The 11,163-nt window shown below is 53.7% G+C and overlaps 1 protein-coding gene across 1 annotated transcript in view; it reads right to left on the reverse strand.

Annotated features, from left to right (window-relative positions):
• The window catches only part of KNDC1 (kinase non-catalytic C-lobe domain (KIND) containing 1), a 48,948-nt gene that overhangs the window by 2,311 nt on the left and 35,474 nt on the right, over nucleotides 1-11,163 (reverse strand). The window contains exons 19-29 of the mRNA XM_006880117.1: nucleotides 10,392-10,489; nucleotides 10,018-10,253; nucleotides 8,244-8,357; nucleotides 6,818-6,962; nucleotides 6,555-6,734; nucleotides 5,273-5,479; nucleotides 4,681-4,760; nucleotides 2,019-2,169; nucleotides 1,284-1,406; nucleotides 973-1,032; nucleotides 56-213 (exon numbers count right to left, since the gene is read on the reverse strand). Of these exons, the coding sequence (XP_006880179.1) occupies nucleotides 56-213; nucleotides 973-1,032; nucleotides 1,284-1,406; nucleotides 2,019-2,169; nucleotides 4,681-4,760; nucleotides 5,273-5,479; nucleotides 6,555-6,734; nucleotides 6,818-6,962; nucleotides 8,244-8,357; nucleotides 10,018-10,253; nucleotides 10,392-10,489 (1,552 nt within the window). The remainder of the gene's footprint in view (nucleotides 1-55; nucleotides 214-972; nucleotides 1,033-1,283; nucleotides 1,407-2,018; nucleotides 2,170-4,680; nucleotides 4,761-5,272; nucleotides 5,480-6,554; nucleotides 6,735-6,817; nucleotides 6,963-8,243; nucleotides 8,358-10,017; nucleotides 10,254-10,391; nucleotides 10,490-11,163) is intronic.

Raw genomic sequence — 11,163 nt, forward strand, 5'->3', positions numbered from 1 at the left:
CTGAGCTCACTGCACCTGTGGACCCTGTGCTCACAGGGAACCCCTTTGTCTGCACCTGAGCTTGCTCCACCTGTGGGCCCCATTGGTCATGGTGAAGCCTCCTGTCTCCAGCTGCTGGATGTGCATGGCCAGGAGGCGGGCTGAGGGGATGGTGGGCTGGGCCCTGAAGCGCCGGCCCTCCATCAGACAGAGGCTGTCACTCTTGAGGAAGACCTGGCCATGCGGGAGGGGAGGGGGCGAGGGGGGAGGAGATGGAGATGAGAGACAGTGGGGGACGGATAAGGAGAGGTTAGCAGGTTCCTTCCAGCTCAGCTGGCCTCTGCTGCCTCCCTGCATGGACAAACACTGCCACCACCCAACTGGTGACTTGGATTTGGGGTCATGGGTTCAAAGCCCACAGTCTTGAGGCCCCAGATGGACAGTTTTGTCTTCATGCAATTTTCTTATTATCTTTCATGCCTCAAAGAGCCAGGATGACAGCTTTTCCAAGGAAGGCTTGGTCCAGGAACAAGACCTAATGGTAGAGGGGCCCTGGGGGGTAACAGAGGTGAGGGGGAGCTCCAGGGGTGCCAAAACTGAGGGGAGACAGGTCAGGAGGGTACTGGGCACAGGTATTTGAAGGACAGCAGGCACTAGGGAGTTGGGGACTGGAGGACAGGGACCAAGGAGAATTGGAGGGGTGACAGGCCGCAGGAATAGGGAGTAGGAGACAGTACTGCTTGCTTTGTGTCTTTGAATAGGGGACACCACCCTAGTCTTTTGGGGACCTGTGTGTGGGCCACTGTCCTGAGCCCAGGACTGCCCAGCATCCTAACCAGAATGTACTGGGATCAGACCAGCAGGGCCTCAGGCTCCCAGTGGTGGCTCACGTGAGGTCAGCCGGGTACGCATGGGCTCTGTGTGTACTCCACCACACTCTGAGAGGCCCTTGGGTGCTGGGGGCGCGGAGTGGAGAAGCTCTGTGATTTGTACCTCCACGGCCTTCAGCTCCTCCACAACCTCAGCGATCTTCGCGGGTAAAGTTCTCCAGGCCTGGAGGGGACACAGGTGACGTGTGGGGCTGAGCATCCCGTGAACACCATACCCCTCCTCCCCAGGGTACACACAGGAAATCAGTCCATGTTCAGAGGGTCTCACCTCTGTTCTCATGGGTGAATACTCCTTAATGGGACATCGCCTGTACTCTTAGAAGAACTCTACATACTTACAGGAGAACACCCCTATATGCTCACAGGGGAGCACCCCTTATAGTCCCGGGGGAACACTTGCACCCCTGTACTCACAGGGGACTGCCTCACAACCAGGTGCTCCAAGCCCCTCAGGATCTGCATGGCGGTTGCAAAGTTCCTCTGCTCATAGCAAGACTTTGCAATCAGCAGAAATTTGGACAGCAAGTTCACCTGCAGCTGGAGACAACAGACAGCACTCAGGCCCCTGCAGCTTCAGGACCCTTTTGAGGACCCCGTTAGAATAACGTGGGCCAGCACTGAGGAAACGATGGGGTGGGGGATTGGAACTCAGACTTCATTACGACAAACTGCAGTGGACTTCAAACTGCTAGGGAGCAGTGGAGACACCTGGGCAGGGAATTCAGGCTGCTTGGCAGCCACAGGAAGACATAACCCCAGGGTTGAGGAAACATGTATGAGGGACTGTGTGCTCACCTGAGAGACCCAGTGCTCAGGGATGCTGGCAGGGTGGGGGTGAGGGTGCCGGTGGGTGAGCCTACGGTGGCCAGGGAGTATGTCGGGCCTTGCACTGGGGAGGGATGTGCGGCAGAGGCAATGGGTGTGCGCGCGTGTGATCATGTGAGAGTGCGAGGTGAGGTACTGCTCACTGCAGCGCCCGGTGTGGCTTGTGGGATAACAGTGGTGGTGGATGCCATGGTGCTGCCACCTGCCACCTCCAGCAGGGCTGGCCCTGAAGGACGTGTGTGTCTGGTCCCTGTTCCCTGTTCTGGGCAGTGATGGAAGCAGCACGGCCATAGGCTTCTTCCTGGCAGCAGCAGAGAAGCACACCTTGGCCGTGTGGCTGGTCACGATCTCTGCAGCCACCCAGGTGCTGACGTCATCAGCATTCCTTAGGACCTGCAGCAGATACTTGTCCTGGATGTAGTCCGGCAGAAACAAGCTACAGCTTTTGGCTGACGAGGTGTCGGAAGAGCTGACTCTAGAATTGGAGCAGGGGTATAGAGCGTCACACAGTGTGTGGAAGTCGTACGAGATGGCATGCGTGGAGACATGCATGCAAGGACACAGATGGCTACACAGGGAATCACAAGGGTGTCCTGAAGACTGTGAACAACAGATCCGATCCCTCTCCTATCCTGCACCTCCTCGTGACCTCTGACATGTCCCAGCCCATTGCTAGTCACCGTGTCCTGCCATCTTGATAAGTGTGTTCCTCTGACCCCTCATCTCTCTCAGCATGATGTCTTTTTCCAAAGACTGGCCTCTCCTGACCACATGCCCAAGTACACGAGATGAAGTTTCACTGTCCTTGGCTCTAAGGGGCACCCTGGTTGCACTTTCTCCAAGACAGACTTGTTTGTTATTTTGGCAGTCTGGAATATTCAGCACTTTTCTCTAACACCACAACTCAGAGACATCGATTATTCATTATCGATATTCATTATTGTTTCATCCTTAACCATTCTTCAACTTTCAGATGCATATCAAGTAACTGGGAAGACCATGGCTTGGATCAGCCACACCTTAGTCTTTAAGCTGACACCCTTACTCTTTAGAACTTTGGGAGAGGTCCTTGACAGCACATTTCCCCAATACAGCATGTCTTTTGATTTCTTCACTGCTGCTATCATGAGTGTTGATTGTGGACCAAGTAAAATAAAATTATTGACATTTTCAATCTTCTCTCCATCAACCCTGATGTTTCCTAGTGGTTTAATGGGGAGGATTTTTGTTTTCTTGATGTTGAGATGTAACCTATATTGAAGATTGTAGTCTAATTTTCTGCAGCAGGTGTTTGAAGTTCTCTGCATTTTCAGCCAGCAAAGTTGTGTTACCTGCATCAGGCAGGTTGTTGATGAATCTTTCTCAGTCCTGATGTCACTTTCTGCATGTAGTCCAGCTTCTCAAATGATTTGCTCAACATCCAGATTTTAATTGGTATGGAGACAGGATGCACACCTTTCTTGATTTTAAACCATGCAGGGTTCTCTTACTGTGTTTGGATAACACCTTTTTGATCTAGATAGTAGGTTTTGCATGAGTACAATTAAATGTCCTGAGATTCCCTTTTTTTTTCAATGTTAGTCATAATTTGTGATTGATTCAGTCAAATGCCTTTGCATAGCCAATAAAACACAAGTAAACCTCTTCCTGGTATTCTCTGCTTTCAGCAATAATATCTTTTGTTCCATGGACTCTTCTGAATTTAGTTTGAATTTCTGGCAGCTCCTGTTGACATACTGTTCTAGTCATTTAAAAATAATCTTCAGCAAGATTTTACTTGCATATGACCTTATTTGATGATTTCCATAGTCCATTGGATCACTCTTCTTGAGAATGGGAATTGATATGGACCTCTTGTGCTCAGTTGACCAAGAGCTGTCTTCTAGATTTCCTGGCATAGACTAGTGAGCATGTCAGGGCTGCATTTGTTTGTTGCAACAACTCAGTATTCCATCAATTTCTGGAGCCGTATTTTTTTACCAATCCCTCCAGCACAGCTTGTACTTCTTGATTACTGTTGGTTCTTGATTTTGTACTACTTCCTGAAATGGTTCAGTGTTGACTAATTCTTTTTGGTACAGTGACTCTGTGTATTCTTTCCATCTTCTTTTTGTGCTTCCTGCATAATTCAAAATTTTGCCTGTGTAGAATGCTTCAGTGTTGCAACTTAAGCTTGAATTTGTTCTTTAGTTCTTTCAGCTTGAAAATGTTAAGCTTGCGCCTCCCTTTTTATTTTCTAACTCCAGCTCTTTGCACATTTTATTATACTATTTTCCTTTGTCTTCTCAAGCTGCCCTTTGATATCTTCTGTTCAGCTCTTTTTTTACAGCATTTCTTTTTGGCAAGAAGCTGTACTGCAATCCTGAAGGGGAGCGATTCGAGGCTGGAGAGAAGGCTGGACGATCTCCCGTGTGATTAATTGCCTCTGAAAACCTGCCAGAGGGTCAGCTATGCGTCCGTTCCGACTTGATGGTAAACAACAACATATTCTAGTGTAATTTTCGGAGTCTGTTCTGACATCCATTTTGGACTTTTCTTTCTTCCTGTCTTGGTAGTGACCTTCATGGATAATCAAGTAGAGGGGAAGATGTTACACATGGAGACATCAGAGATCACATGGGACATCATGCAGTTGGATGTCATGGGAGGTCAGCATGAGGAAAACACATGTCATCACACAAGTATGCAGGTTGGACACTTGATGCCCTTGCCTGGGCTGTGGGTACTCTGCAGCCCGCTTTCCTCTGCTGGAAGCCATGCCCTGGCTAGTCAGGTCCAGACCAGCTTCAACCAGATGAGCCCTGGGGTGTGTGTGCTGCATGGGTTTGTGTTTGGGGGACTCTGACGGCTGTTGCCCTCCACTCCCAGAAGTGAAAACACCTTGGGAAGGCAGCATGGAGGAGGAGCACCCCAGGTGGTAGACCCCCCCAAGTCCCCCACCCCTCGCTCCCTGGCCCTGGCCGCAGTTATTCTGCAGGCGACTTACTTGGGGACGGCTGCCTTGTCCATGACACCCAGAGCGCGGGAGTTTAGGAAGTGGACCGGGTGGCACCTTTGAAACAATTCCTGCCAGGGTGTGAAAACACAATCTCGGGACATCCTTCATAAGAGCTCTGTGGCCAAATTACACCCCAAGGAAATGAGCTTGGGGGGCAACCCCACAATTCAGTCTGACCACTCACTGACCCAGGGGTGTGGCCAGCAGACAGGGGTATGGGGATCACAGTGTCAGTAGGTGCGGTCAGTGTGGGGAGCAGGGAATGGTCAGTGGAGGAAGGACAGGAGGGCTGTACTGGGCACTTGATCAGCCAGAGTTGCAGCTGTGGTGAGAACAGTGGGCGGATGGCCGAGCCGCTGTCCCTAGGTGCTGCTGACTCAGGCCTTGGGTGAGCGTCACATTCCTCTGAACAAGGGACAGAGCGTGGCCCTCTCATGCCCACAAGAGTGGAGGGTTAGATCTAGAGGAAGACTGATGTCAATCCCTCCTGAACTACTCCTCTGGGCAGCAGCTCCTGGCCACTGGCTGCCCTTCTGACGGTCATATATGTGGGGCTCCCCCCTGAGGGGCCCGGGCTCACTTGCTGCAGCAGTGTCAGCTGGGTGAAGAGTTGGTGGGTGCTGTACTCGGTCAGGAAGTAGGGCCCCTTCTCACTGGCCTTGACATAGGGGCCATAGAACTCTTCGGGGAAGCAAGGCTTGGGCAGGGCAGACGCGATAGTGTATGGACGTTCCTTGTGAGGCACCAGAGCCAGCCCGTTCCCCTTGGACAGCCGCCAGGGGAAACTCTGTGTGAAGCAAGAGAACTGAGGACTTCCCCATGGCCTTGGGTTCCCTCTGTCCCCCTTCAAGGTCTTCCCATGGCCCAGGTCCAAGGACCCCACTATCCCTCCATGACCCGGGGCCACAGGGCCCCTCCATCCTCCCAGAGGTCTCCCCATAGCTCAGTCTCCTACTGTCCTCCCAGAGACTCCCTTTGGCTCGGTCCCTCATTGTTCCCAGGTATTTCCCATGCCTCTGGGGGTTCCACAGGTCCCCGGTATTCCCCCTCTTGAAGACTACTCTGTAGCCCCCAGGTCCAGACAAGCTAGTGATGAAGGATCCAGTTTGGCTCCAAGCCTGAGGCACTTCCACCTGGTCAGCCGAATCCAGAGTGGACAATCCCTGCAGGCTTGCTCTGCTGGCCAAGGGCACCTGCCCTGGTCACTCCAGCAGGCTCCTTGGGGATAGCTGCCAGAATCTGAGGCCATTCCCACTTATTTCTGAAAAGGTCACTTCAGACCCAACCATGGCCTGTGCCCACCTTTGAACAGTGGGATCCTTCACATGGGCCCCTGGCCAAGGAGCAAGAAGGTGATTCAGCAAGGCACAGAGCCCTCCTCATAGCACCTGGCTGTGCAGCCCTGCTGGTTGGGGGCCATGGTGGGGACTCCCCAACCCAGCAGGACAGCGACCTGGGCTACACAGAGAGTGTGTTTGTCATACACGCATGCATTTGCATATGTGTGCACATGAATGAGCGTGCTTGTTCACAAGCACAGGCATATACTGATGCATCCGTGTGTACATGTGGGTGCAGAAACGTGTGATCACGTGCAGATGTGCAAATATGCTTGTATTAATGTATATGCATTTTACTGTGTGCTAACAGATGTGCACAGGTGTGTGCTTGCACATGTGTACATGTATACATGAGTTTGTTTGCTTTCATGTATTTGTTCATGAGCTAGAGGTGTGTGTTTGCATGCAGGCAAGTACGCGTGCACATGTTTACACATGTGTATACAGGCTAGGTCCTCGTGGCCGAGTTGGGGAAGGGGAGCTGCCCATTGATAGAGACCCCCTTCTGGGAAAGGCCCCCACCTTCCGGGAGAGGCCGTCTTCTGTAAGCTTCTTACAGAGGGCGTTGAGGGGCCGGGTGTCCTCTTCAGCCTCCTTGGGGTCCTCCAGGTCTCCACCACGTGGGATCCCCTCGCCCCGCCGGTCAGTGCTCATCTCCAGCAGGGCCAGCAAGTGCTCTGCGCAGCCATCTGGAGGCAGGACCTGAGCAGGAGCACAGGCCAGGTTCTGGGGCTGCCGCCTCCCCCTGGCCCTGCTCCATACTACTCTCGGTCAGCCCTAGTCACCTTGGAGGAGATGAAGGCCCGAAGTTGGCCCCGGAGTGCATCATTGCCTGTGAAGTCCACAGCATAGCAGTCTTCCAGCCAGGCCTGCAGCAGGCAGAGGCTGCGCTTATAGATCTTGGTGAAGGTTGAGGTGGGGTCTTGGGCCCTGCAGAGACAGAGGAGGCATGAGCATGACCACCCGGGGGAGGGGCATTGGGTCTGTCTCCAGGGACAAGAGAGATGGACATTCACATGCTCCCTGGGGCTGAGGTATATCCACCAGCAGCCATGGACACTTGAGAGGACTAGGGGTAGGACCAGGCCTCAGAGTGAGAGAGAGGCTATGGGGAGTCAAGTGTCGTGTCCTGGGGTCCTGGTGGGACCTGACACCTCACCTGAACAAGGAATGGTGTTTGGGGATGTCCTGGATGTGACAACCTAGCATGTGTCCACGATGACTTACCACTCTTCCCTGCCTGGACCCCAACCAGTCTGGCCCAGTGCTACTGCAGAGAAAGGCCAGGGTTGACTCCTCTGCTGGGCCCCCTTCCTCAGATGCTGGCTTGTGTCTCCACCTACACCCATGTCTCCCTCTCTCCAAGGCTGATTTCACCATTCTAGGGATCAGCATTCTTGCCTGGGTCACCCCCAGAGTGTAGGAAGGTTTGGATGTCTCCTCTACTACTCCTTCCTCTGACTGTCCCCATAGAACCACTTCATTCTGGTCAGGCTCCACCCCTTCCTGAAGCCTCACCCGGCCCCTGGGGTCACACAGTGCCCTGGGCCTACTGTCTACCCTTATAGTCACAGCCATGCACTGGGTCCACTTGTCTGTGCCCCCCCTCCCCACCATGTAGTCACACAGTGCCCTGCGCCCCTGGTCTGCACCCCCCCCATAGTCACACAATGCCCTGGGCCCCTTGTCTGCCCCCGAAGTACATAGTGCCCTGGGCCCCTTGTCTTCCCGCCCCCCCAGTCACACAGTGCCCTGGGCCCCTTGTCTGCCCCCCGAAGTCACATAGTGCCCTGGTCTCCTTCTCTGGTCCCTTCCTGAGCACCTATGGTTCTGCCTCCTGTATTTTCTGCTCATCTTCACTGACCTCACAAAAGTGTCGACAGCTCAGAATTGCTTCCCTAGCTTGAAGGTGTACTCTAAACTGTCCCTGACCTGGGGACCTTCAGTCTGCCCAGGGCACAACTCTATCTTACTACTCAACTCTGCTCAGTCACTGCCGCCTGTGTGGGGTCCTCTCTCACACCAGACTTTGGGGTGCTGCACCAGCCCCTGACCCTCTTGTGGTTTGTGTGGGCTTTTGTTGCCTGCCCTGTGAGGCATCTGCCCTGATGTCCACCCATCGTTCTGAAAGGACCTAGAGTGTGCATACATGCCTACCTCTGAGCCCATGAGGCCTCAACCCCAGAGGCTGCCATCCCTCCAGGGACCTACCTGGACAGGGTGCTGTTGATGCGGTCCAGGAGGAAGTGTAGGAAGTCATGGGGCGTGCAGAAGTAGCGGAAGGTGTAGAGGAACTGCTGCACGTAGCCCTCCAGGAAGGCGTCACTGGGGACAGATGATCCATCAGGCCAGGGCCATGTCTGCTCACAGCCTCACAAGCAGCCCTGTGACCCCAGAGTTCCCAACCCCAAATAGGACACTACCTGTCTTAGGGCCTGTTCAAGGAGGTTAGGGAGTTGGGGAGCCCTCCTCTCTCAGCAGTTCTGGGGTGCGTGGGCGCATGTCTGTGTGCACACATGTGCATGCCTGACTGTGCACAGGCATGAGTGTGCCTGCGTGTGCCTGAGCAGGTGTGTGTACACATATGAGTGACTGTGTATATGAATATGTGCGCAGGCATGTGTGTGTGTGCATGCATGAGTGAATGTGTGTAAAATGAGTGTGCAAGTACACAAGTGTGTGCATATGAGTAGGTGTACGTGAGTGTGAAACTGCATGGTTGGATATGTGCATAGACATAAGTGCACGTGAATGAGTGAATGTGTAAGAGTGCACAGGCATGGGTGTGTGCACATGTGCTTGTGTGTGTGTATGTGAGTGCATGGGGGCTGGAGAGGCAGCACATGGTTCTGGGTAGCTCTACAGTTTGCATGTCAGAGCTTTCTTAAACGGTAGGGTAGATCATCTGACTCCTGTTGTGTGTGTGAGTGCATGTGTGACTGTACATGTGACTGTAGCTGAATGTGTCTGGGGTGTGTGTGATTGGATGAATGTGTCAGCATGTGTGACTGTAGTGTGAATGAGCACATGTAACTGTATATGTGAGCATGTGCCTGAGAGTGTGAGCATGAGTGTACCGGATGCGTGGATGAGCATATATAGGAGTCCTTACAACTGTGCATGTCTACCATTGTGTGTGAGTGAAAGGGGATACATGTATCCATGCCAGAGGGTATGATGTATGTTGGTGAGTGAGTGTGTGTTGGTGACTGGTGGGGTGTGACCATGTGCATGGTGAGTGAGCGTGGCTGGGAGTGTACTGGGGTATGTTGGGCATGGGTAGTCAGGTGAGTGAGCTCATGTGTTGGTGACTGGGTAAGTGGGAGGGTTACTGGGTGAGTAAACGTGGGGGGAGTTGGTGACTGTGGGTGGGTGTGACGGTGCCTGCCGAGTGAGCATAGGGGTGTGTGTGTAACTGAGCATACTGCTGCCTCTTGCCAGAGGTGCACCTCACAGGTGGGTGCAGGTGACCTTGCCCTGACTGTCCCCTCCACCTGCCCAGCCCCTTACTGGTTTCTGGGGCTGTGTCAGAGGGCTTGGCCTTGTGAGCTGGGCGGGTAGTTGTCAAGGTGGTCCTAGCAAGTGGCTGGGCCTGTGCCTCCAGGCCTAATTGGTCCCCATTGCTGATGCCAGGCTGTCTGAGCCTGACAGTGTGTTCAGAATTGGGTGTGGTGACTGTGAGGCCCGTTTGTAGTTATCCTGACTCTGGTAGACCCAGATGTGCTCTAGTCATGGGCGTCCAGCTACGGCCTGCAGCTTTCTGCACAGGAGCTGGACAAGCAGGGCACTCGGCATCAGCTGTTTATCTCCAATTAGAACTCTTCCATGTATATCATGCTGTCAGGAGGGCAGGCAGGACATTTTCTAACTTTCCTTAGCTTCTGGGATGTTGGTTTTTTTAACCCTGGAAAACTTGTCCTTTTGCTTTTAGAGGGGACATGACGAGAGAAGCTGGGAGAACCCCTCTGCACTTGGCCATGCACACCTGGAGTACAGGTAGGCCATGAGTCCCAGCGGTGTGCCAGCCTGCAGGACGCGAGCCTTCCTCTGCTTGCCCCCACTGCTCCCACCCCCACAGGGGGGCTTGTTGACGTTGTAGAAGATGAGGGAGGAAGACTCGTCCAGGGGGCTGAAGTCTAGTGTTCCACAGTGGGCTGAACCGATGTTCACGATGACCGGCAGGGCACTGGGCTCCAGCCCCCACTGCTCAGCGTAGGCCACCTGAAGGACAGGGCATGTCACAGCTGTGCAGGGAAACGCTGAGGTCCACCACCCTGCTCCCTGCCCCGAGGCCTGGCCCCTGGTAGCTAATGCCCACTCCTGTGGGGCTGTGTGACAAGGGAGCTTGGGCTGACTTGCCTGCAGGTACTTCTTGACCAGCCCCAGGAACTGCACCTTGGACTTCATCTCCTCCAACTGCCCTTTCAGCTTGGACAGCATTGTCCTCACCTCAGAGCCTGCAGGTGGGGCAGGGGACAGTCAGGTCTTGCCTCTCAGGAAAGGTCACAGGAGAAGGACCTGAGTAGATCAGAACAAACTAAGAAATGTAAAAATTGCCAGGTGTACTGGTCCAATAGACAGGGCAGGAAGTCCTGACTGGGACCCTTCATCACCCTTTCAGCTTCAACAAAACTCAACCCTGGGGCTTGACATTCAGCCAAACGACAGGCCTATGAGAGCAGTAATGAGCAGAAGGGACAAGAGACAAAGCTCAGAAGCCAGGAAGGGGTGGAGCAAAACAAGGAAGGGAAATGAGAACCACAGGGAAGAACTGGGAAGAGTGTGGTCACAGTATGGATATCACGAGTGTTGTGGTCAGACAAAACATGGGGAATAGTCCAGACAACCATTTGTATGAGGTTGGTAAACTCCCTGAAGCACGGTGAGCACCATGCCCTGAGGGGTCCACTCTAATTTACTGAGTTCCCTCATTGTCAGGGTTCCACAGGGCTAGCAGTACTGACCTCCCCGGAAACAGAGCACCAGGCCTCTCTTCTGAGGGACTTCCAAGAGGGGCCGCTGGCACACTCAGCTGTCTGCGCCACTCAGGGACTTGACTTGACACTCAGGGTCAGCACCATCTCTCAGTGCCACGACCCGCCCCATCACTCCACCCCCTCGCCCCACCCCT

This window comes from Elephantulus edwardii, unplaced genomic scaffold, assembly GCF_000299155.1.
Source record: "Elephantulus edwardii isolate Elephantulus edwardi_28Jun2011 unplaced genomic scaffold, EleEdw1.0 scaffold00006, whole genome shotgun sequence".
NCBI lineage: Eukaryota > Metazoa > Chordata > Mammalia > Macroscelidea > Macroscelididae > Elephantulus > Elephantulus edwardii.